The 25,686-nt window shown below is 46.6% G+C and overlaps 1 protein-coding gene across 31 annotated transcripts in view; it reads left to right on the forward strand.

Moving 5' to 3' along the window:
• Positions 1-25,686, forward strand: part of DST (dystonin) — a 487,727-nt gene that overhangs the window by 408,679 nt on the left and 53,362 nt on the right. For 26 of the 31 annotated variants that reach the window (XM_021098565.1, XM_021098572.1, XM_021098573.1 and 23 more), the window contains 10 exons: positions 1,560-1,719; positions 1,922-2,248; positions 3,199-3,283; positions 4,481-4,722; positions 6,335-6,541; positions 17,137-17,256; positions 17,433-17,540; positions 19,439-19,657; positions 23,555-23,758; positions 25,073-25,304. In XM_021098565.1, coding sequence (XP_020954224.1) covers positions 1,560-1,719; positions 1,922-2,248; positions 3,199-3,283; positions 4,481-4,722; positions 6,335-6,541; positions 17,137-17,256; positions 17,433-17,540; positions 19,439-19,657; positions 23,555-23,758; positions 25,073-25,304 — 1,904 coding nt within the window. The remainder of the gene's footprint in view (positions 1-1,559; positions 1,720-1,921; positions 2,249-3,198; positions 3,284-4,480; positions 4,723-6,334; positions 6,542-17,136; positions 17,257-17,432; positions 17,541-19,438; positions 19,658-23,554; positions 23,759-25,072; positions 25,305-25,686) is intronic. The other 5 variants (XM_021098575.1, XM_021098578.1, XM_021098576.1 and 2 more) reach the window with 1 other exon arrangement.

Consider the following 25,686-nt stretch of genomic DNA (forward strand, 5'->3'; position numbering starts at 1 on the left):
CAGTGGGAACTCCCCACATCGTCCTTTAATGTGTCGGGAGCTTTTTCCTTCTGTGTGATCCCCACCCTAACCCCCATGGGAGAGACTCTCAGCACTTCGGCTGCGCCCATGGGATGCGGAAGTTCCTGGCCTTGGATCCTAACCCCAAGCCACAACGGTGACAGTACCCATTCCTAACTCCCTGAGCCACCAGGGAACTCCTCTCAGTGCTTTTTTTAAAATGAAAGAGTAAATGTTTAGCCTCCTTTTCCTAAGCCTTCCTCACAGCAAGTTAAGTGGAGAGCGAGAGAGGACGGTCATATTATGATTCACACACGGTTAATAGAGTCCCTCCCAGTTTAAATCACAGTCCGTTAAACCTGGTCGCAGAGTAGTCATTTCTCCTGATTCTAGATGTTGGGATATGAGAATTTAGGAAAAAAGAGTCATAAATAGTGATAATCCAGAAGTCAAAAGGAACACAGTAATGTTACTCATTTTTTAAAGATCAGATGTGCTTCAACCCAAAGTTTTTTAAAATCTGTGCATGTGTGGTTTGTGATACGAAGACACAGAACTTGTATGCAGCATGGGCCAGTTTTCCAAAAGTCCCTTTGTCCCCATAGGAAGCTCATGTCTGGAATCATGCACTTCCCTAGGAGGGAACATGACAGCAGAGGAAGACAGTGGCTCTTGGTCACAGCAGAAATGATTGACCGGGTTGGATGCTGGATCAGGTGGCCTGTGCACACCCCCCGCACAGTCACGTGGCCTAGATGAAAACCAGGGCAGTGGAAGTAGGTTTTACCGTACATAGTACCTTTTAGCAGAGAAAACAATGAGTTTTCTAAAAGTATTTCAAACTACAATACAGGTCAAAGTCTGAGGGATATTTCTCCTCTTTTGCAGTATTTTAGTCCATAAAACATTAACTGTTGGAGTTCCCTGGTGATATAGTGGGTTAAGGATCCAGTGTTGTCACCCCTGTGGCGCAGGTTTGATCCCTGGCCCGGGAACTTCTGTGGGCCAGGGGTACAGCCAAAAAATATATTCAGTGTTGCTTTGGGGAAATAGACCTGACACTGTACTTTTGAAAGGAGGAGTCAGTATTAATTCCACTGTGGGGGCCGCTATAGTTAGTCTTCAGCATTTGAATCTAATTTTGACCATTTGATTAAAGCCATCTCAGTAACTGGTATCCTGACTGAAGTTAACGAATGTATACAGCCTGACCCTGTGTTCAGTAAATATTACCTATTTTCAGCATTATGATTGCTGCTTTCTTTTTATTATAACCTTACCATTATTATATCTGCTATTATCGTAAGAACTATAATCAGGTTATTTAAGACTCTCGTAAGACTCAGGCACTAGAGGTTGGTCTGTGGTTCAGCTTTCATTTTATATCACAGGAGAACTATTGTAAGGTGTCCTTTCAGTGTGAGAGGTGTTCATTTTAGCCTGAGACGTTTCCCACAACAGCTGCTCAGAGGGCAAGGCAGGGGCATGGGTCTCTGTGGATGGTCTCCCATGCCTCCCCCCGGCCCCCGCCTCTGTGACCTTCCTCTTGGCACTTGCAGGAACCGCCAGTTGGAAGGCATCTCCGTGGTTGCCCAGCAATTCCATGAAACCCTTGAGCCACTGAACGAGTGGCTGACAACCGTCGAAAAGAGGCTGGCGAACTGCGAGCCCATCGGAACCCAGGCGTCCAAACTGGAGGAGCAGATCGCACAGCACAAAGTAAGGTCCCGTCACTGTGGGTCTGAGCTTTGGGTCTCCGGTCCCGGGGCGGTTTCACACGTTGGCGTTAGGTGCCTTTGTCTCAGGCATCATCGCGCCTTTAGACCCATCGCACGTGCCATCTTTTTGTTCCATTTATGTTTTCATTTTTATTTGTCCATTCTCTTTGTGTTTCCTTTTTTTCTTTTTTAACTTTGCTTAGGCCTTAGAAGATGAGATCATCCATCACAGTAAACATTTACACCAGGCCGTTAGCGTTGGCCAGTCCTTAAAGGTTTTGAGCTCCAGGGAGGACAGAGATGTGGTGCAGAGTCAATTAGACTCCTCTCAAGTCTGGTACATTGAGATCCAAGAGAAAAGCCACAGCAGGTCCGAGCTCCTCCAGCAGGCCCTGTGCAATGCTAAGATTTTTGGGGAAGATGAAGTGGAGCTGATGAATTGGCTGAGTGAAGTTCACGGCAAGCTGAGTAGGCTCTCGGTCCAGGACTTCAGCCTGGAGGGGCTGTGGACACAGCAGGCTGAACTGCGGGTATTTTGATGTATTTTATTTTACTTTTTCATTTCAGTTGTCATTATTTTCTCCATCCTCCTCATTTCTGTATTGGTTTATGTTCATTATGATTTTGGTGAATTTCTGTACTCAAAAAAAGGCTTTGCCTGAGTGTACAATTAACTTTTTTTTAAATTGCAGTGTAGTTGACTTACAATGTTGTGTTAGTTTCAAGTGAACAGCACAGTGATTCCATATCCATATCCATTCTTTTTTTTGGGGGGGGGGTCTTTTTAGGGCCGCACCCATGGCATATAGAAGTTTCCAGGCTAGGGGTTGAATTGGAGCTGCCGCTGCCAGCCTGCACTGCAGCCACAGCAACACAGGATCCGAGCCACGTCTGCGACCTACAGCACAGCTCACAGCAACACCAGGTCCTTAACCCACTGAGCAAGGCCAGGGATCAAACCTGCATCCTCACGAATACTAGTCAGATTCTTAATCCACTGAGCCACAGTTGGAACTCCACACATAGCCATTCTTTTTCAGATTCTTTTCCCCATACGGTTATTACAAAATACCGAGTAGTGTCCCCTGTGCTGTACAGTAGGTCCTTGTTATTTACCTATTTTATATATAGTAGGGTGTGCTTTTAATGAAGTCACATGTAAGAAGAGATTGAATTTATCCAGTAGCTGGGTTTTTCACTTTTCATCTTATTATTTCGCTGTCGTATACAAAGGCCCATAATTAACCAGTACCCCAGCATCTCTGTGTGGCCCATTTTTGGGGGAAGAGAGGAGTGAGTTATAACCGATGAACAAGGGACATGAGACCAATGGTAAAAAAAGGAGGGTAAACATGAGAACGGATGTGAGGTGTTGACTCACATCAATGAAGCCTTGTTGCAGTTCTCTTAACATCAACCAGTGATGCTGATGCTTATTTAAAGTTTTTTCCCCACATTAAAAATGGTACCTGTGTTTTAGGTTCTACAAGAGGACATCCTACTCAGAAAACAAAATGTAGATCAGGCCTTACTCAATGGTTTAGAACTACTTAAACAGACAACAGGTGAGATTTCTTTGAAATCAAATAATCCTGCGGTGAGCATTTTGCATTGCTGTCAGAATGTTTTAGAGCTGGGGGGGAAACAGAAAACACTGTATAATTTTGGGGCCACTCCAAGCCTCTTCCTCTGGAGCATGCTTTGAAGGCCGATCTAGGGGGTTTGGGGGTATGATCTCACTTTTTTTCCCATGATCTCACTGAGTTCCTAAGGGACGTTTTATATATTACTCATACCACCCAGTGCCGTGGCACAGGAGACAGAGGATCCCACGGCGGAGAGAAATTAGTTTCCCCCTTACGGAAGGCAGTGGTTCTAGGTGAGCATGTAGGTTGTGGATGATTTTTTTTTTTTTTTTTAATTTTGAGAGAGACAGCATTCAGAGATACACAGAGTGACCACACCCAGGCTCTCTTTCTCCTTGCTTGAACCCACAAAGAAAAGAGATACTGACTTGTTTGGGTAATTCCTTGGGCCATTGGAAAGTCCTTCTACAAATATGTGTGGTGGGGGCAAGTGCCATTCATTATGGACTGGAGGAACACAATGGAATCTCCAGAGCCTGGCGCTGTGGGTCTGAAGCTCAAGACACAGTTTCTGTCTGTGTCTTCAAAGTAAGTAGAGGCAGAGAAGGGTCTGCTAGAAGAGGGCAGGTGAGTTTATTATCTTTAGCACCGCAGATACTGAGATTACACATGTGCATGTGCAGACACCCGCCAGGCACTGTTCTAAACCCTAGGCCAGTATGCACTGAATTTCTATCACAGCCTTGTGATAGTAGGTTCTTTTTTTCTCCTCCTGCCGTGGTGAGTTGCCTGGGCACAGAGAGATCGGGTCTCTTGTGCAGGGTCATAAGCCACCAAAGTCAGTGTCTGAACCCCGGTGGTTTTTAACCCCCATGCCTGCAAATGGGAAGCACCATGCAGATGGATGCAAAGGGGATGCGTTCCTCATCACAGAAGACACTGTAGCCCTTTGTGTGGTTTATATTTGCATTTTCAGAGCTCATTTACATTTGCCAGAACACCTGAGAAAGAGTCACACCCAGGAAAGGGCTTCTCTTGGGTCAGAACCTCTTTAGAAAAAAATGTCTCCTCACCGCCTCTCCCCCTGAATATCTCATCACTGCAACCTAATCGAGGAAATAAACCCTTTTTTCTTTCCCCCCTTTCATAAGATCTAACATGCCTTTGAAATTGTAGGTGATGAAGTTTTAATAATTCAAGATAAATTGGAAGCCATTAAAGCCAGGTACAAGGATATCACTAAACTGAGCACGGACGTGGCCGAGACCCTGGAGCAGGCCCTGCAGCTCGCACGGCGACTGCACACCACACACGAGGAGCTGTGCACCTGGCTGGACGCCGTGGAGAGCGAGATGCTCTCGTACGAAACGCAGGTCCTGAAAGGGGACGCGGCCGGTCAAGCACACGCGAGGCAAAAAGTACGTTCCAACTCCCGCTCCTTGGAGCTGCTTGTCATCTCTCAGGGGGTCTTAACACAGGGACGAAATGAGGTTTGTCGTTACTGATATGCAGCAGGGTGCCCCAGTGGGTGAGGACCCAACAGAAACCGGTCATGGATCCCCTGTTGAAACTTTCAGGGGCCCAGAGATGAAAACAGTGTATTCTGAGTTGTTTCTAGAATCTTTTTTTTTTTTTTTTTTTTTTTTTGCCATTTCTTGGGCCATATCTGCGGTATATGGAGGTTCCCAGGCTAGGGGTGTAATCAGAGCTGCAGCCACCGGCCTACGCCACAGCCACAGCCACAGCAACGTGGGATCCAAGTCGAGTCTGCAACCTACACCACAGCTCACGGCAACACTGGATCCTTAACCCACTGAGCAAGGCCAGGGATGGAACCCGCAACCTCATGGTTCCTAGTCAGATTCATTAACCACTGAGCCACGATGGGAACTCCCTAGAATCTTTTTTATTTTTTATTTTTTTATGGCCATATCTGCAGCATATGGAGTTCCCAGGCTAGGGGTTGAACCAAAGCTGCAGCTGCCAGCCTACACCACAGCTCACAGCAACTCGTGATCCTTAACCCACTGAGCAAGGCCAGGGATGGGAACCCTCATCCTCATGGATACTGGTCAGGTTCTGAACCTGCTGAGCCACAATGGGAACTCCACATTTCTAGAATTTTATGGTGGGGGAGTATGGTTTATCATACCAGAAACAGAGTGATGGTGAAAAAAAAAAAAAAAAAAAAGGGAAAATGATCATTGTGTCAGTAACACCCGTCGTTTGGTTAGAAGAGTGAGATCTTTATGAGACAGATGCATAGCATGGGGTGGCTTTTCTAATTATATTGCAGAAGTGGAGTTCTCCCTGCTGATCATCCTTCTTCTCAGAGTTCTCAGAGAAGGAAGCCTCTGTTCTGATCGCCCCTGGTCACACGTGGGTGGCGAGGTCAGCGATGTCAGACTCAGTGAGCTGGGAATGACTCAGCCAGGATGCTTAAAGCCAGCGTGTCCTTATCCTGAGGGCCCCTTGATTCCGGCTGGGACGTTACCCCTTTACTTTTCTGGCACCGGATGACTTAGAGGTGACCAGCAAACTGAGAATAATCCATGTTAACTTGCTTGTTTGGGTTCCCAATTTTTTTTTTCTTTTTTGACCACCCTGCAACGTATGGAGTTCCTGAACCACAGTTGTGACCTATACTGCTGCAGCAACACCAGATCCTTTACCCCACTGTGCCTGCCGGGCCAGGCATTGAACCTGTGTCCTGGTGCTGCAGAGACATCACCCATCCCGTTACGCCACAACACGAACTCCAGTTTTTAAACATTTAGATTACATTTCCGAGAGAAAATCTTGCCATGTTGACAAAGGAATGATGGCTCTTTTGAACCTCTCAGGGCACATTTTCCTTTTGCACAACAGCTTTAGATCGCAAGGGTTTATAGAGTGTAGCCAAATCTAAGGGGACCAGCACGTCACATCGGCCTGGGAAGGCCTTTAGCCCCAGTACAGTCGTGGGGCGGGGAAGCCTGTTCAAACTCATGGGCATCACTGCAGGCTGGCGTCTTCCTCCTTCTGATTCAGGAGCTGAAGAAGGAAGCTAAGAGCAGCAGGGCCCTGCTGGATTCCCTCAACGAAGTGAGTGCCGCGCTGCTGGAGCTGGTGCCCTGGAGAGCGAGGGAAGGGCTTGAAAAAATGGTGGCCGAGGACAACGAGCGCTTCCGCTTAGTGAGCGACACCATCACGCAGAGGGTGGAGGAGATGGACGCGGCCGTCCTGCGGGCCCAGCAGGTAGGCACGTGTGCGGGCGTCCGGGCAGCTCGTGTCCACCACTTGCTCCCAGAGCCTCGGCCTCAACAGAGGTGTCTGGGCATGCTGTTCCCGTGCATGGGGAATGCTTCCAAAATGCAAACAGGGATGCGAGCAGAATGTAGCCAGGTCCTTGGACCCCTGAGTGCCGGGCAGGGCTCACCTGGACCTTGTTGATGGCCGTCTGCCACCTGCCTCCCAGCCTCGTCCTCGCCAGGTCAGCGCCAGGACCAGCCCCACTCACCTCTGTCCAGATACCATGCCTCTGTCTACTCGTGTGCGTGCTGTGCGTGTTAATTTCCCGCCCTAAGTCCAATCTGAGTGCATAGGTCAAGTTATCATCTAAGTCCGTATTGACCGATGGTTGGCATACATGGCAGAGAAAGGTTGAAAGCTTTCTGAAAAGGCACCACTTGTATTGGCAATGTCGTTTGTGTGTGTGTGTGTGTATCTGAAGATGACTGACAGGGGGAATGATAGTTTCTGGGCCCATCTGCAGCTGGTACAGAGTTTCTAGTTCCAGGGAGTATAACAGGCTCCAGCCCCCAGCCCCGGCTCCGTCAGAGCCTGTGGTGTATGTACGTGGCTTATAGGACAGGTTTTGATGAACTCGTATTGAATCTCTGAATACTTTGATGAAGTCGTCAGCGTCTCCTTGCAGACTTTCTCTGACGGGTTCGGTGTAGCTTTGCCAGGTACCGCAGAGCAGAGCTCAGGATGGTGGGTGATTCAGCCTTTACTCATCCAAGCCACAAGCCTCAAACACTGATCAAGTAGGCAGGGGGTGCCATTGAAAATTCATCCGCTAAGGTTGCCCTAAAAGTCTCACTCACCTCGTTGGAAGGCACACCCCTCACTGCTTGCAGCGCTGTGCTCTGGATTCACACCACGATAGCAGCAGGATGTTTTTGCACGGATGGGGGCAGGTATTCACACGCAGGCAGGGCCTCCGCAAGGCTCTGTTTTCCATGTTGGGAGGGATGTGTACCCCTGTTATCCTAGGAAAATAAGCGTGTTTATTTGTGACATTTATGCACCTTTTTGAAAACTCTTGAATTTCTTTCACCAAAATTCATTTCGGCCTTTCAGTGTTGGCCCTGAAGACTGCTCTCAGTAGCTAGACAGATTGCCTGTCCTCTTGGGAGTTGGGTTTTCTGGAGAAGCTGACTGTGGTTGGCTGGTTCAGCGAGGGAAGATGTAATAAGGCCAGGTGACGGGCTGCGCGCCAATGGGGTCATTAACTGCGGCCCGGTTCTTTCAAGGCTTGGCCAATGTTTCCCCAGCTTAGAAAAAGTAACCAGGTCGATATGTGTTTTTTGGAACCCCAAACAGATCCTGCAGGGAATTTACAATTAATGGGGTTTTTCCTTGATCAAAACATTTCTTACTGGAAACGTGGACTTTGTGAAAGAATGAATACAAGAAAACTCCTGGAAGAAAGAATGTGTCAGCACTGTGGTCTGTGTCCCTCAAGCCTTCGTGTGGGAGAGGGAGCATGTGGTACAAGCAGGTCACTGCCAAGAGGTCATGCAGCTAATGTGGGTGCCATCGATGTATTAATTAACATCCCCCGGGTTGTTCATAGGTATTTATTCTGTACTCAGATGGGCATCCCTTTGAAATGCCTGCAAGTCTGTTCAGTGAAATCCCTCCAGTAATAAAGAAGACCAAGATGCCCTTAAGCCAGTTAAAGAAAAGGGAAAAAGGAAGAGAAACTCCTCCTGGTCAGGTCGAGGTGCCCATTTGGGGCTTATGAGCAGTGTGAGGTCAGTGGAGGGTCTTGCCTGGGGTCCCACAGCCAGTGCATGGTGGAGGTGTAACTAGAACTTACTCCAGATCTCATTCCACCCCACTCTAGGGCCTCTTGGGTAGAGGGGAGAACTCCTAAGGGGTGGCCCAGTTTTTTCTCACCTCCTTCAATAATCTGAGGCGAGGGGCCCTCATTGCCGCCCAGTGGGCTTATGAGTATATTTCCAGCCATAGGCCTGGGAGACGTGGGCGTGCGTGCTCAGAGAATGGTGAAAACGCTCTCTCGAGACACGTTTAAGAATAAATCAGTACCTGTCTTTCTGGGTTGGTAGAGGTTTTGTTTTGCACTTAGAATTGTTTCTAAACGCATGATTTCCAAGTTTATAGAGAGCTCATAGATGGCTAATGAAATTATAACTTTGCCCACTGATAGAGGTTTGGCATTAGGCCCAGAGTACAGTTTGATGCTAAAGTGTTTGTTTTCTGTTTATCCAACTGTAATACATGTGTAAACTACAAAAAGAATGATGCAGAAAACAATTTTTAGACTTGGATGTTGGACACATATTTCGCACTATTTATGTTGCGTAAGCGGATCACCTGCGGTTCCCTTTCTCCTCCATCCGAACCATGGACATCGTCTGACCACAGACCATCTTCTTAGACTGTGCCATCGAGCTTGTTTTATTAAGGGTGCCCCTTCCAGAGCCATCCCTCCAACAAGAGTCACACCTCGTTTTTTATTTTGTGTTGCTTTGGGGATTTTTTTGGCCACACTTGCCGCCCATGGATGTTCCCAGGCCAGGGATCGAACCTGCCGCACAGCAGTGACAACACGGGCTTCTTAACCTCTAGGCCCCTGGGAACTCCTGCAGCTTGGTCATTTTTTAAATTTCTGGATTTCCTGTGTTGTTCCTGAATAATCTGACTAGATGTAGTAAACTAGATTTGAAATAACTGACTGGGTTGTTTTCTAAGTGGATTTCTCTTAGATGCTTCAGTGTCTTGACCTTGAGCTTGTGTACAGACCTACCTCCTTGATAATGTGGTCACCTGCACCTTGGAATTCAGCAGCTGCGTAGGGACATTGTGAAAAATCTGGCCACCGTCACAGGGCGTTGTGGCTTCCAGACACCAGGGGAAGATGTCAGGCAGACGTGGAGAAGAGGAGGGAAGGGCACACAGATGCCCCCTGATTGGCATGTACTTTGTCACTGCCTGGCGTACGTTTAGTTTTCAGAAAACTTCCGACGCGTGGTTAGATTTTTTTCCTGTTAATTCTGTATTGTGCCACCGTTTTGGAAAGATGTGTCGTTGAATTTTGAGGTCATAGGGCCATGAGCCTTATGTACATTGACCTTTAGGAATGTTCTGGAAATAGGGGAACAGCCTCTGTTATAAGCTAATATGTAAGGACTGTGTGCACCCATGTGACCAGTTGATCAGTCTGACTCTAGATTTGCAGGCATTGATAGTCTGAAGAAGGTTGTTTTTTTTTTTTTAATAGAGTAATTGGGCCTCTTCATAACTTTTAGGAAAAATCTGAGTGGGATAAGACAGCTTGGTAAATAGCAGTGGTGAGTGTATAAAACAAAGCAAAACAGCTGCCCCCTCCTCACACCTCCTGCCATTATCTGGGTTAGAAACCGTAGGAATTTTTGCCCATTAAACCTACCCAAAGTAACACAGCTCTGTTGCTTTCTTTCACTAATCGCAAGTTGAACCACACGAGCCACTGGAAAGGGGAAAAGATGCTTTTGCTTAAGCGATGTATCGACTTAACAGCCTGAATTCAGATCACGGGGTTTGTCTAAACCCACAAGCATTTTGCTGTCCTTGTGCCTTGTAAATGTACAGTTATCAGAAGGTGCCAACGTGTGTGTCACTGGGTCTGGACATTCCAGGCACCCTCTGGCAGTTCACATTGCCTGGTAAGCCATATTTATTGGGCCATAATAACTCCCCACTATAAAGGTACCTGGGTGCAATTAAAATAAGCAGCTCATGGGGTCATTAGGAACCAGCCTTGGAGAAAAATAACACCTGTTTATTTCTTGTAGCAAAAGAGAAGGAACCCTCCCCCCCAAGGGAAGTGAGATTTGCTTAGAAGACCCCCCTCCAGGCGTTGGGGTGGGAAAACATGGGCTGTGTTATGAATAATATGGGAAAATGGAAGGAAATGCGAATGAAAAGAAAGATAAGATCCTTGCCAGGGGAAGGGAGTAAGAGTCTGTTCTTGAGATTAATCACTCGTCTCTCTTAAACCTCTACTTCTACTCGAGGAACTTTCTAGATAAGGACAAAAGCCGTTTGCAGAGATTGGAGAAACGTTTACAAAGTTCAAACCTACCACTTACTGACTATGGTGGTAGTTGAGCCAGTTTCAGTGAAATCACAGGACTGTGCCCTCTTGAGCCCCGCTCTGTACAGGCGCAGGCCACCTGACAGGGCAGCTCTGAGCCCCGGCTGGTACCTCTGGGGGAGTCTGTTCAGCCCGCTCTGCCTCGGCTGTAGGTGGAATTAGTGGTGATGCCCCCGTTACACGTTGCTGTCAGGACAAAAGGAGATACTCCTTCATGTTCTGCAGTCAGAACCTGTGTGTTCAGGAGGCTGTTGGCCCTTAGTGTTGTAGCGAACGTTTTTCAGAAACATTTGGAGGTAAGCCAATGAAAATGCCTTTCACCAACTCGGAGGGAATTTCTGAAACACTAGCTCAACTACACTAGGAATTACAGTAGCTGGGGTTGGTGAGCCGCCGTGAGTGATAGCCCGCTAGACTAGAATGCACTTACGGGATGCTGCCATTACAGTTCACTGGAAGTCACTTTTCGCTGTGTATGAACAGTGAGCAAATTTATTCAAATTTGGGGCCGTAAGGTTGCTGTGTCGTGTCACTCACCTGTAAAGTAGGCTGTTTTGAATGGCCCGTCAGTAGTCTCTTGAAAGAGTCACGGGCCTAAATAAACCACCTCGCTTGACTGTAAATCGCTTAATATAGACCCGGGGGCCTTCCTTTCATTCTTGGACAATAAATATTTTCTGATTTAATAAAAAAATGTCAAAAGACAGAAGGGAAATTTCTGCTTGAAGTCCTGTTTTCTTTCAGCAAGCAAATATTTGCCTTGGTTAAAGAAGCAGTGTTTGAGTTTCAGCTTTCCATTTTGTCAACTTGCATGGTACTGTCATACATTTTCCTTGGATGCTTTTTTTTTTTTTTTTTAAGAGAGGGAGACTTAATATTACACTAATATTAACTAATAGCCTGACTTTCTTTATTAGGACTGTCCTATAAATACCAAAAAATAGCCTGAACGCAAACAAGAGGCGTGGGGGCATCATTTTATTTTTTCAGGGACCAGGAAGAGGAAAAGCAAATCTCTCCTGTTCAGTGTGATTCTGCCGTCTTGCAGCATTTGCCCTCAGGTAGTAAGACCTGGGCTGTTTTTTCTCAGTTTTGTGCTGAGTGCATCAGCCTCAGTGGAGCCAAACCCTGGTGTTCATCATGTGTGGCGTGAAAGCGAAGGATGCGGGCAGAGGAGACTGCCTCTTGCCCTCCAGGACCGTTTCTTTTCCTGCATCGGAAGCTGCTGTGTGATTTGACCAGAAAAAGATATTTTTTTCTCTTTTTCACATTGGTCAGCAATCGCTCATGAGTAGTTGCATTTGAAACAAAGTCATGTCCTAACAGTTATGGTACCAGATGAAGGTAGAATTTCACAAGTGGTTTTATTGCGATTCCTCTGGAGTCTGTCTTGTCCTGACTTGTCCCCATAACATCAAAAGTACTGAATTAGTGAGCTGAACATGCATGAACACCGCTACGTGCAGACAGCGAGGCGGGTTCAAAAAAACAAGCTGTTAGGGGAAGCACAGGAAAAACAAGTACTCCTGCTTGTGTGAGTGAATGTGCAGTCAGCTTAGAAGTACCACCCCTACGACGGTACTGCAGCTCTGCATCTCTGTCTGGGGTCCCTTCACCTGTCAGGATCCTCTGAGTGTGATGCTTGGGCAGAGCCCGTGGGACAAGTGTCCAGTTAGCACACGTGACAGTGTGACTGCTGCCCACATACTGGGGGAGCTTCAGAACAGCCTGGCTCTGCATTATGTTCCATTAGATGCTGTTGATACTCAGTTTTATTTGGGTAGCGCCTCTGGAGATTGTTAGGTAAAGGTCTTTTAAACCACATCTTCCCTTTGATACGCTAATGCCATTGGTTTCTAAAGGTAAATGTAAAAGCATTATTTTAACGCCTGTTATATTTCTGGGCCCATAGTTTAGGTGATGATCCAAAATTTTTTTTTCTGTCTCAATTGTTGATTGAAATCAATTGACTTGCAAAGAGCTTCAGTATTTACTCACTCGTTACTTGGTAAAAGCAAGTCATTTCGTGATATGTTTAAAAAACTTAATACAAATTCAGTAATAGTATTAAGAATTTTTCACTTCTGTAACTTGTTATTTTTTAGTAGTGAGATTGGAACCATACCAGTGACTTAATCGGTGCTATTGTTTGTGCCAGGCCATGCTGACAGGGTGTGTGCCCTTATCGTTAAGGAAACTCCACCAATAAGCTTGACAAAGATTATTTTAAAAATTAATTATACCCCATGTAAATGAGAGGACAGCCAGACTCTGCTTGTGGGAATACTGTTACCAACCTGCGTTCCTTAATCAATAGAAATCAATAAAGAGGCCAGATGAGAAATTCAGGCAAGGCTTTTGGCTTTCTTGGGCCCCCTGCTGCAGGGGGACGGAGTAGGGGGCGGTGTTGAATGGACACAAAAACAAGTATCAGAAACAAGTAGCAGGTTCCCTGACATGAGGGAGGGGAGGGGTGGGTACTTTGGTGCTATGGGCAGGGGGCATGCATAGCATCTACTTTTGCTCTCTGTTCTTCAGAAGTGGCAGTTGGTTTTTTAGTCTTTTTGTAGATTGTTGCCCATAATTTGCCTTAACTCTGCCCGCACGCAGTTATTTTTAGTCCCTTAGCTTCTTTGTATTTTGTTGCTCTAAGAGCTGTCTGTTCACTGCAGGAAAGGGTCCCTGTCCCAGGTCGCAGCCTGGCTCAGTGGAAACCAGTACATGCTGTCTGAAGGGCACCTTTGTAGAAAATGCCAACACAGCTTACGGATGAGAGGTTACCCACACAGAGCTGTGTTATTAAATTACTTGTTCTAAGGCAATTGTAGATTATTTTATGATCTGCAGTATGATTGTAGACTCACACGCCGCTGTATTAATACAGAGGTCCCGTCGTACCATGCCCACCTCCCAGGCGTAGCCGCTTGCGCTATTAGGTTGTAATTACGGTACTAAGTCAGGAGCCGGAAACGGAGACCCACCCAGTGAGACAGAACCTTTCCATCCCAGGTACTCCTCTGGCTGTTCTTCACCAGCCACGTCCATCCCCTTCTGCCTCTGCCTCTGCCTCCTCCTCAGTTCCGAGAAACCAACCGTGTCTCTAATTTTATTATTTCAAGAATGTTTAAGTACTTTTCAGCTGCAGCCACTTTCTCCTCTCCTGGAACTCGGTGACTTCGAGCTTTTATTATAGTTCCTCGGGCTCTGAGGCGCTGGTCTTTTTTTTTTTTTTTTTTTTTTTTTTAATCTATTTTCTATTATTCGGGTCAGGCAATTTGATTTCTGTCCTTCTGTCTCCTACGTCACTGATTCTTTCCTCTGTCCTCCTTCTTGGTCTCATCCACTGAGCTTTTATATCAGTAGATACACACACACACACACACACACACACACACACACACACATTTTTTTATGGCTGCACCCATAGCCTGTGGAAGTTCCTGGGCCAGGGATCAAATCAGAGCCACAGCTATGACCCACGCTACAGCTGCAGCAACGCCAGATCCATTAACCCACTGCACGGGCCGGAGACCAAACCCACGCCTCCTCAGAGACAAGCCAGTTCCTCAACGTGCTGCAGCTCAGCAGCATCCCCTCAGTGGTTATATGTTTAAGTTCTGAAATTTCCATTGGGTTCCTCTCGGTGTGTTCTGTGTCTTAGCTGGGACTTCATATTTGGTTGTGGAAGCTCTCATTCCCATTGGTTTCAGCTGTGTCTGAGGTTGGGCATGGAGCAGGTTAATCCAGGTTAATTTGAGATCATCCAGGTATCAGCCTCTGCTGACAACCCTCCTGAATGCGATGAGTTACGCTGGGCTCCAGGTCTTAACTGAGCTTTCTGATCAGCTGGCTGTCCCTGATGCCACTCTAGCAGAGGCAGTGGCAGGGACAGAAGCCCAGACCCCAGCAATGCCGTGTGATGCCTGAGGGTGGCGCCCCTCACTCCTGCAGGATGGAGTGGGCATCCCAGCCACCTGATGCCTGAGTGGTGCGGGAACCCCAGCTGTCCTCAGGTCTTCCCTGATGCCACCCTGACGAGCAGGAGGGCCACCCCGTTACTTCTGTGGGGGGAGGGGGTGGAAGTCCTGGGCGGGGTTCCCCTGGGCTCCCCCCACCCCAGGCAGAGCCTTGTGATCACCCGTGGGCGTGAGAGTTCCAGCTTGCATGGCCTTTGATGATGTCATCCTGGCAGGGGTGTCGGGCTCAGGAGGGGCGAGGAGAGCAGTTATTGTCTAAAATTCTCCGTCTTTTGAGACTGCCAATTTCCTGCTCTCTGACTAGAGAGAGGCTTTGCCTTCGCCTCTGAGTAGCCAGTTTCTCCAGCATCTAGTCCAGGGCACTTGCCCCCCCCGGGCCCAGGCCCACAGCAGCTCAGCCGTCTCCCCTCTCCTCCCAGAGGCTCCTGGCCTGTGTTACAGGATAAGGCCCAGGGCCCTGGGGTGTGCCCATGAGAAAGGGGAAAGTCCGTCACCCCGTCGGGCTGGGAGTCGGAGGGCTGTTGCATTGGGATCCAATGTATGAATGATTTTCCAGTTTGGTTTCTTGCCCCCCCTCTTCTCTCCCCTCACCTAGTTACCCCGGACCCCAATCTGGATCTCCAGGTGCCCTTGAAAAGTGATTGGTTCTCGCAGTTCTGAACTTGAACTTCACCGTGTCCCCTCCCCCTAAAGTCTTCCCACTGAGGCATCGTTGATTACTGTGGGTGGTGGCTGCTGTGGTGTCGCCTGTCGGCTTGACTCGTTTGTGATAACTGGCAGGCAGGAGGCTGACCGGGTGCCCAGTGTTGATGGTCTTCATGCTCTTGACCTGGCGGTCAAATCTCCCCTAAGGACCGAATCAGAGATGCCAACAGAGATTTACATACAAGGGTAGTCATTACAGGGTTGTTTATATAATAGCAAAAAAAAAAAAAAAAAAGAAATGCAGAGAGCCTAAATGAGAATATCCAGGTATGTGAGAATACAATGGTGTTATTTTTTAAAAAATCACACTTCTAAGACATGGGAGATGTTCATGATAAATGAAAAAGCAGGATATGAAACTGTTTATGTAGTATTATCCCAGACCTTCATAAGTCTGTCTCAGCCCCTGGAAGAAAATCCACTAAAATACCAACAGCATTCGCTCCAAGTTTTAATTTTCTTCTGTATATTTTTCTGTACTTTGTAACACTCTACCATGAATTGCTGTTATGAGCAAGAAAAGACAGTCTCTTAAAATATTTAAAAATGTTCTTGAAAATGTCTTTCTGCCGTTATTAAATGAGTTCTGGAAAAATCATACCTGAGACATTCGGGGATGTGCCCAATATACATAGAAACTTTATACAGGTTTTCTATATACACACACAGTATAAATAAATGGGGATCTTTAAATCTTTTTGCTAGGAATTGTGTGCTTTGATAGCAGAATGCTACCTGCATATCATACAGGTTAAAATGAAAGATGAAATGATTGGGAGTTCCCGCTGTGGCATAGTGGGTTAGGAACCTGACTATGGGGGCTCGGGTCCCTGGTACAGGGTTATTCCTTGGCCTGGCACAGTGGGTGAAGGATCCTGTGTTGCCGCAGCTGCAGCTCGGATTCAATCCCTGGCCTGGGAATTTCCATGTGCTGTGGGTGCAGCCATAAAAAAATAAACAAACACAAAATTTTAAAAAGGTGAAATGATTGAAAGCTAATGTCCAGCTACTGACTTTTGTAGCTGGGCGCTTTGGGTGGTATTCTGGGGAGAAAATCCTTACTGCCACCAAGGAGAAGGCAACAGTTAGCTATCCTCAAATCATTAACACTGTGGTATGGATTCAGCATGTTTTTTTTTTTGTTGTTGTTGTTGTTGTTGTTGCTATTTCTTGGGCCGCTCCCACGGCATATGGAGGTTCCCAGGCTTGGGGTTGAATCGGAGCTGTAGCCACCGGCCTATGCCAGAGCCACAGCAACGCGGGATCCGAGCCGCGTCTGCAACCTACACCACAGCTCACGGCAACGCCGGATCATTAACCCACTGAGCAAGGGCAGGGACTGAACCCGCAACCTCATAGTTCCTAGTCGGATTCGTTAACCACTGCGCCACGACGGGAACTCCAGCACGTTTTTTGGTTTTGTTCTGGGGTCTTTTGTTTGTTTGTTTTGGCCCCTGGCTCGTGAAGTTCCTGGGCCTGGGATGGAATGCACATCATGAAGCAACCTGAGCCGCTGCAGTGGCAACACCAGATCCTTAACCCGCTGCTATGCAGGGAAACTCCCAGATTCAGCATGTTTTAAGAGGTTGTGTTTAATTTCTCTCTGGAAAGTTCTTTTTTCTTTATACCACCCATCATGATCATGAATTGTCTCAGGTTGCTGTGAAGAGACAAGCTCAGATTTCCCACTTGTGCCGTGAGGCTCTTTAAAAGAACTGTAGGTAGGTATTTCTCTGGCACCAGTTACGAGAACTCACGGACCTGATTATTTATCTTTTGTTTAGTTTGACCAAGCAGCCGATGCGGAGTTATCCTGGATTACTGAAACAGAGGAGAAATTGGCGTCTCTGGGTGACATCAGGCTTGAGCAAGACCAGACTTCTGCTCAGCTGCAGGTTCAAAAGGTGAAGACACACACATTTCCAGTTGCACCAACCGCGTTTGCTCCACAGCTGGAAAAAGCGCTTGCATGATCGTGTTTGCGAGAACCCCAGCTAGGTCGTTTCTCCTGCTTTGCCTATTTTCTCTTTGGTCATATGCTCTCTTTTTTAAAGAATCTTTATTGTTTTGGTAAATGCAGACATTCACCATGGAGATCTTACGACACAAGGACCTTATTGATGAGCTGGTTAATTCGGGACATCAGCTCATGAGCACGTGCAGCGAAGAGGAAAAGCAGGCCATGAAGGTAGGTAGGGTCTTTGCGTACGTGGCTGGTGTGAGGCTCGAACCAACAGCATGGGTGGGGCTTTCACTCCCAGAAAAGCGCTTTTCTACAGCTGCCGTTTGAACAGTTTTAACTAGAGTTTTAAAGAAGGCATTTTTCACATCGATAGAATAGCTGTGGGGGAAAAAAATATTCCTTAAGGGACCCATCCTGGGCTAATCTTTTCTAATGGACAGAAGAGCTATTAAGGTTTGAGCCCTTGAGTCACCAGGACCCATTAAGCATTCAATTAATGTCCTCTGTTATCGCCATTCTTATCAGCGTAAATTGTTATTCTGTGTGTCAACTCTTGTTTATGGGCTTCGGGAACACTGGGGCCTCTTGAGCTGAAACAAAACCCAAAATATGTGGTTCTCTCTAACAGAAATCTGTTTGGTGTAAAGTTACAGTAATCCGTACAGGAAAAAAAAAATGAGTGGAATCATTGAGGAGACATTCAGTTTATGTAGTTTTAACGATCCTTTAAATTGATGGAAAACTGGCCCCAATAAAAATGTTTAGTTCATATTTAGACGTCTGAGCAGCCTAAAGAAATTAATGCGTATTAATGCTTCTGGCAGGAAAACAGCCCAGGAGCATAAATATACATACACATCTCTGTGCCCAAGGTCACATTTAAAAGAGAGTGCACTGCTTTTAAGCTATACCATAGGCAAAATAACAGAATGCCCACTGTGTATTGAGACTTTCTCGTTTATTTAGATAATCTACAGTGGCCCCTCTTTAGAATTCGGTCTTACCTTCATTATTTTTGCAGAGATTCTGATATGAAAAATACAGATGATCATGAAATAATCTCTGTTATTCTCTGGTTTACTGGATTATTGTGCTTCATCTTTTGCTCTTAGATTATGAAGTGAATTTACACCATGATCAAGGTCATTGTGAGCACCCCATAAAAATCAGTGGATAACGCAATATGCTACTTTTTTTGCGGGGGCGGGGGGAGTGTTAGGCGTATGGAAGTTCCCAGGCCAGGAGTCGAATTGGAGCTATGGGTGCCACGCAACGCCAGATCTGAGCTGCATTTGTGACCACCACCACAGCTCAAGACAGAACGGGATCCTTAACTCCCTGAGCAAAGCCAGGGATCAAACCCATGTCCTCATGGATACTTGTTGGATTCGTTACCACTGAGCCGCAATAGGAACTCCCGCAATGTTCTATTTTGCATCTAATCTGTGCAGTTAATTTTTCTGACTAGCAGTTCCTCTTAGAATTTCTTTTGTGAGAGAAAGTCCTTATATTTCAACAGAAAGGATAGAAATGTTGCTAGATCTGCGTGAAACCATTTTCTCACAGAGAAGCTCCTGGAAGAATGGCTGGAGAATTTTCCCTATTATATTTGGAGAGCTCAGTGTCTCATTTATAAAAATGGGCTGTTTATTTATTTATTTGGGGAGTTTCGTCACCTAATTTTTTGAGATGTTCTCTCTGTCATTATATCCCATGATTTTTGATGACTACCTAGAAATCCATTGCATGAATACATCATCATTTATTAGCCTGCTCTCCAGTTGTTGCACTTTTGTTTTCTATGTTTTTGTTATTTTCTACACATGTGTAGGACATTTTTTTAAGTTGTAGTAAGAGTGCAACATTAGCATACCATGGAATATCATTCAGCCTTTAAAAGGCGGGTGTTCCTGCCATATGCAGCATTGGAGGGCCCTTCTTTAATTTAAAAGGAATTTTTATCCATAGCAGCAGTTAACATCTAAGTAGCCTCTGTTGCTTTCTTCATTTGTGGATGACGGCTTGCCCTGAGCCTGTGCATAGTGCTAGACAAAGCTTTCTCTACCATATGTGCTACCTGGCCGCCTGACCCGTTAAACTCATCTTATCGTCTGATTTTCTAGAAAAAGCTGGACAAGGTATTGAAGAACTATGATGCCATCTGCCAGATGAACTCAGAGAGGTACCTGCAGTTAGAGCGGGCACAGTCCCTGGTGAACCAGTTCTGGGAAACCTATGAGGAACTGTGGCCTTGGCTGATGGACACACAGCAAACCATCTCCCAGCTTCCTGCCCCCGCCCTCGAGTATGAAACCCTGAGGCAGCAGCAGGAGGAGCACCGGGTAAGCTCGGGGCCAGAGAGGATTGGGAGACCCTGTGAAAAAGAAGCTCGATCTGTGCAGTATTTGTGGTGGTTGTGATACAGGCGCCGTCCAGGACCGGGCCCCTTCTGCAGCACCGAGCTCCGGTGTGCACAGTGGGTTTGCCTCGGAGTTGGGGCCCTTTTACCCAGTGTGCCCTGGGAGGACGCACGTGGGCAGGCCACCCCGTGTGTGTCATCACTGACACGGCTTTTGCCTAGTTGTATGCAGGATAAATGAGCAGACATAAAATCCTCACTTTGAAATGACAGTAAGATAAGCTTTTGAAGTACTTCCAGGGGAGCATGTTGAATGGCTTTCAATTCACACAAATCTGGCTAAGCTGTATACTTTCTGTATATAGTGGTTCGAGCCATTTAGAACATACGCCAGGGATAGAAATATATAGAAGCAGCATTACAGACAAGGCCATTGAGTGCGGAGAAAAATGTTTGAGATAACCAATATGTCAAAATGGCATTATCGTGAAATCTAACTCTATGAAAAGGAAAAAGGGCTGAAGTTTCAAGACAGCAGAGAGACCTGTCCCCCTCCTCTTTGTGTGTGTGTTTGTGTGTGTGTGTGCTTTATGTACATGGAAATCTTTTGAAGTTCTCTGTTCCTATAAATTGGCATGAGTAAACTAGAGAGTGTGTTTACATCTACAAATATATCATGTTTTAAACATACACAACGGCATCACGAAGCCCTCATTTCTGCTGTCACCTAAAAGTTAATGTAGCTTAAGATTTTGCAAGGGTTTGAGCAAAAGGCTGTCAGAAAAAAGTCTGGGATTCTTGTTATTTATGGTCTCACGAACTTCCTTGCTTCCCCAGATCTATACGTGATATACCCTGAGACTCATCGGTGTGCGTGTGTGTGTGTGTGTGTGTGTGTGTGTGTGTGTGTACAGTCTAACTCAGGATACATTACATCATTGCTTGAAGTATGTAACATCCTTATTAATCTTACTTGTTTACTTTATTATTATATTGGCGTTGAAGAATATCTCTAAGTGTTTGTTGAGAAGAGCTTTAGAGGACACTTAATGCAGAATGGAAAGTTTATGGTGTTCTATCTAAATCATTCAGTGGAAGAAAGACTTATCAACTATATAGACTTTAATTTTACTAGAAAGGTTATTTTTGGCAGAACTCCTGATGCCTACCCACTGAATGATTTTTTTCTTCTTAATGTCCACACCCACATCATACGGAAGTTCCCCAGCCAGGGATTGAAGCTGAGCTGCAGCTGCAACCTATGCCACAGCTGTAGCAACACCAGACCCTTTAACCCACTGCACCAGGCTGGGGATTGAACACAGCAACCTGAGCCACTGCAGTTGGGTTCTTAGCCCATTGCATCACAGCAGGAACTCCAATTTTTAATATAAGATGTTGCATGGATTTCTTCTCCTCTGAGGTGAGATTCAATTAGCCATTTTCTAGCATAACATCACACAGTGTGCAAAGGATCCTTATTCTAACAAGGAATGAAAAATGTTCCCCAGAGCCTTTTGACACAACGGTAGCTGTCCCGAGGTCACACTGAGCATCTCCAGCATGAGTGGACTCAAAACAGTTGCCAGGAACCTCGTTTGGTTACGTATGAGGCAAAAGACGTTTCCTGCCAGGCCCTTTGTCCCCACACACATGTACCCCGGCGGGCATCCTGGGCTGTTTCCTTGTCTGTCGTGGAACAGCCTTCAGGAAGCTCCTCCAGCCGCGTCCCAGCAAAGGTATCTGGAGGTGCTTCACTCCGACTCCACGTCTCCAGGACTCTCTGCAGAGACACCCCTCGCTTTCTGAGTCTCCTGATGACAGTGTGAACTCGTTTCACCAACACGCCTGGTAGAATATTGACACCAGCACTTGTGTGGCACGCACATCTTCCATGCGATTGCATGTTCGCGGATGTTACATGCAGATACCTTCCAATAACGTAAAACACAAGTAGGAGAGTGCAGCCTGGACCACCCAGGGGCCGGGCACAGCACGTTCAATTAGACCATCCTCCTTTTTTGGTAAAGTTGACTTTGTGTATATTTAGCTCTTTTCAAAAGTGTTTTGAGACCCCCTTCAGAAACACTTCAAAAATAGTTGGGGATTGTTAATGATGTAGTGAAGCAATTTTCTCAACCCCTTTGGAAATGACGTGACTGATCTTCGTGGGCACTCTGAACAAAAACCCAGGGCTGTGGCCATCCTCCTTCTTCTTGATGAATGCTGGAAGTTAAATATTTACAGGGAAAGATAGCTTTTCTCTAGGCTGTCTTGCCCAAATATCATTTCTCTCAGAGAAGCTTTTATCAGGGGCTGGATAGGACACGCCTTCTGGTGAGGATTAGGGAAGCTCATGCATGAGTCATGGGGTGAAACAAAGGGGACCTCAGTGCTGCAGGAGGACCCTGCAGGCAGTGGGGGTGGGGGTTCCGTGGAGGGTAGAGCTGCCAGAGTGATCCCCATCCCCGGAAGGAACGGGGTCCACCTGGATTGCACACTCACTCGTAACTCTCAATATCTCTGTATTTTCTGACTAGATGATGTGATGCGAAATATTCACATGTCACATATTTTCCCTTAAATACATCTTACAGGTAACGTTCCATCTCCAGCTGTGTATGTGATAGGTCCATCACCCTTGCAGCCATTAACATTTAAAAAGAAATGTTCCCGTCATGGCTCAGCAGGTTAAGGACCCACCATAGTGCCTGCGAGGATTCGAGTTCGACCCCTGGCCTCGCTCAGTGGGTTAAGGATGTGGTGTTGTGGTGTCTGTAGCGTGGGTCACAGATGCAGCTTGGATCCCGCATTGCTGTGGCGGTGGTGTAGGCTGGCGGCTGCCACTCCGATTTAACCCCTAGCCTGAGAACTTTCATATGCTACTAGGTGTGGCCCTAAAAAGAAAAGAAGAAAATTTTTTTAATAAATTCAGAAAATAAGGAGTTCCTGTCCTGGGGCAGTGATTAACGAATCTGACTAGGAACCATGAGGTTGTGGGTTCAATCCCTGGCCTCGCTCAGTGGGTTAAGGATCCAGCGTTGCCATGAGCTGTGGTGTAGGTTGCAGATGTGGCTCGGATCCCTTGTTGCTGTGGCTGTGGCGTAGGCCGGTGGCTACAGCTCCAACTGGACCCCTAGCCTGGGAACCTCCATGTGCCGTGGGAGCGGCCCTAGAAAAGGCAAAAAGACAAAAAAATAAAATAAAAAATAAATTCAGAAAATAAATAAATCTGTACTAATAGATTTGTTCATGTGTATGGACCATATGTATCCTATATGTACACGGAATAGCTCTTGTAACATCATGTATGTGTCCATGCTGTAAATTGGTTTACATACGCCACCATGTCCGTGGCTGTGGGCTTACGTTCCCCTGACTTAGCTTGATCTGGAGCGCTTTTCTTGAGCGTTGTGTCTACCTTCAGCTGAGCTTCTTTCCTCCTCCCTCCTTCCTCGCCCTCCCTTTTTATAAAGTAATTTTAATGCAAAGCATGAATGCTCCGAAAGGGACGCCGAGAGTTATGGCTTGGTCTCTAGGTTGGGACAGAGCGAGTGCGTAATCCTTGGACGTGATGTGACCCTTGGCTCACACCCTTGTCAGGATGTGCTGCTCTTGGTGGGAAATAATGATGAAACTGGAATTCATTATTCTGCTCCACTCGCATTGTTGCGTGTACCCCGAAAGGCACTTTGAACAACCGGGCTGTTGTTTCATCTCTGTGTCAGGGGGCATCTCTTGCTGGCAGAGAGGTGTGCGTCCAGGGCCTGGGGGTGGGGGGGTGTTTGGCGTTTCTTGCCAGGTGGATGCAGGCGGTTGTCGACAGCCATACTGAGACGTGTGTCCCCCAGATGCTGAGATGCTCTTTGCTCTGTTGCAGCAACTGCGAGAGTTGATAGCGGAACACAAGCCTCACATAGATAAGATGAACAAAACTGGGCCACAGTTGCTGGAACTGAGCCCGAGGGAAGGCTTTTCCATCCAAGAGAAATACGTGGCTGCCGACACCCTCTACAGTCAAATTAAAGAAGACGTCAAAAGACGGGCCATGGCGCTGGATGAGGCCATTTCTCAGTCTACGCAGGTAAGGCTTTAGGCAGAGGTGCACTGGGTCCCCCACGGCAGAGATGGGGCGGCGTGGCCCCGGTCTCCTGACTCAGTTCCAGCAAAATCGTTTCACTCCATTAGCTCTGAGTATCGATGTCTCGGTCTCAGAGGTGATATTTGCCTGCACCCAGCCCTTATCCTTCTCTATCGGCTTGCATACCATAAAACATAGTTTTCAATGACTTAAGAAACATACGATTGCCATCATTGTCCAGCTAGCCAAATAAGTGTCCATCCAGAGTAGAATGCAGTATTTGCAGTTGGAAGAGCTAAATGAAAGTGCTATTATCATTTTTGATAAAACACTCCCAAGATGACAGTAAGGAGAAAGACTATGAATGGTAGGCTGAGTAAGAAGGAAAAAATGTGCCATTGGAAATTGCTTTTTTTTCCTTTTTTGAAAGTATCTTTTTGAAGAAGTCGATTTGCAGTTACCAATAGGTTTTCTGTTTTGCAGGTTTGGTTTTTATCATTAGTGTCCATTTTCTGTAATTCCGAGCAACGATTCCTTTACAGTTGAGGGAATGTATAAATGATGGAATTTATAGATTCTATAAATGCTATAATCTATAGTGTAGAATCTATAAATGGTATAAATGGACAGGTTTTTACAACTTTGTTTCATTGTCTAAGGTACATGTGCCAACGGAAGTTTAAAATTCTTCCATGAGTCTAACTGTGGATTTGACCATTTCCATTACAACAACATCAGGGAGGTTTATCGTGTTGAGTTTTTTAACTTTTTCTTTTTAGTTCAGGAAACTCATACCTTAAAAATTGCTTAGTCTATTCACGACTGCCCATGAATCTCACATTGAATAATATAACTTGTTTAGGACGCCACAATAATCCATATAAGTCAATAAAACCATCAGTTCTGACAGAAAAATACCTAGATAACTGAACCTAGTTTTTTAAATGAATTTGAATTATGATCACAGGATGAAGCGGTCGGTAAAATGCTGCTGTCAGGTGGTCCAACTGTCTATTTACCTGTGTTTCTTAATGAACTCACCCAGTTATGGGCAAGAAGCAGTCCTGTCTCCATAAATAGTGGGGGCCAGGGGGGCATGTGAGCTGTGATTTTTAGGACTGTCTTTTCCACACCCACTGGATGGAACTGTTTGGATGTTAACAGAAAGGCCAAGGTTAATTCTCGCTGGTGAGAATGACACACATCTATGTGTGGTCATTTCAATGCCACCCTTGGTGTCACCAGTCTTTCCCCACAAGTGGCCCCTCTCTCTCTCTCTCACCTCCGCCCCCCACCCCCACCCCGACCCCACCCTAGTTCCACGACAAGATCGACCAGATCCTGGAGAGCCTGGAGCGCATCGTGGAGCGTCTGCGGCAGCCGCCGTCCATCTCCGCGGAGGTGGAGAAGGTCAAGGAGCAGATCAGCGAGAACAAGAACGTGGCGGTGGACATGGAGAAGCTGCAGCCTCTGTACGAAACCCTCCGGAAGCGGGGGGAGGAGATGATCGCCCGGTCCCAGGGCACTGACAAGGACATCTCTGCCAAAGGTAACCCAGAGGACGGGGGCGCCCTTGAACTTGACCCTTGAAACCTTAAGTGTTTGCCACTGACGGTCCAGTAGTACAGCAGCGCCTGATTGTAGGAAAGGTAGCAGATGGGCCGTGTTTGGGGCTAAAGGGCTAAAGTGCAGAGCGATCCCTTGTTAATATCTCCTGTGTTCACAGAGTCAGGCGGTTAAACACAACCTGCACCATGACACACAAATCTGTGTTCTCCGGGCCCTTTAAAGCAGTTGGTGAAAGCATAGTGCTGATAAGTCCAAACCTGGGCGTGTTTTCTCCTCATTGGACCACCCTACCCCACGTAGTGGGTTCCCCAGCTCGTGGCCTCAGGAGTGGTAGCCAGGACTGTAGCCAGCTACGGTAAAGG

This window comes from Sus scrofa, chromosome 7 (genome assembly GCF_000003025.6).
Source record: "Sus scrofa isolate TJ Tabasco breed Duroc chromosome 7, Sscrofa11.1, whole genome shotgun sequence".
Lineage (NCBI taxonomy): Eukaryota > Metazoa > Chordata > Mammalia > Artiodactyla > Suidae > Sus > Sus scrofa.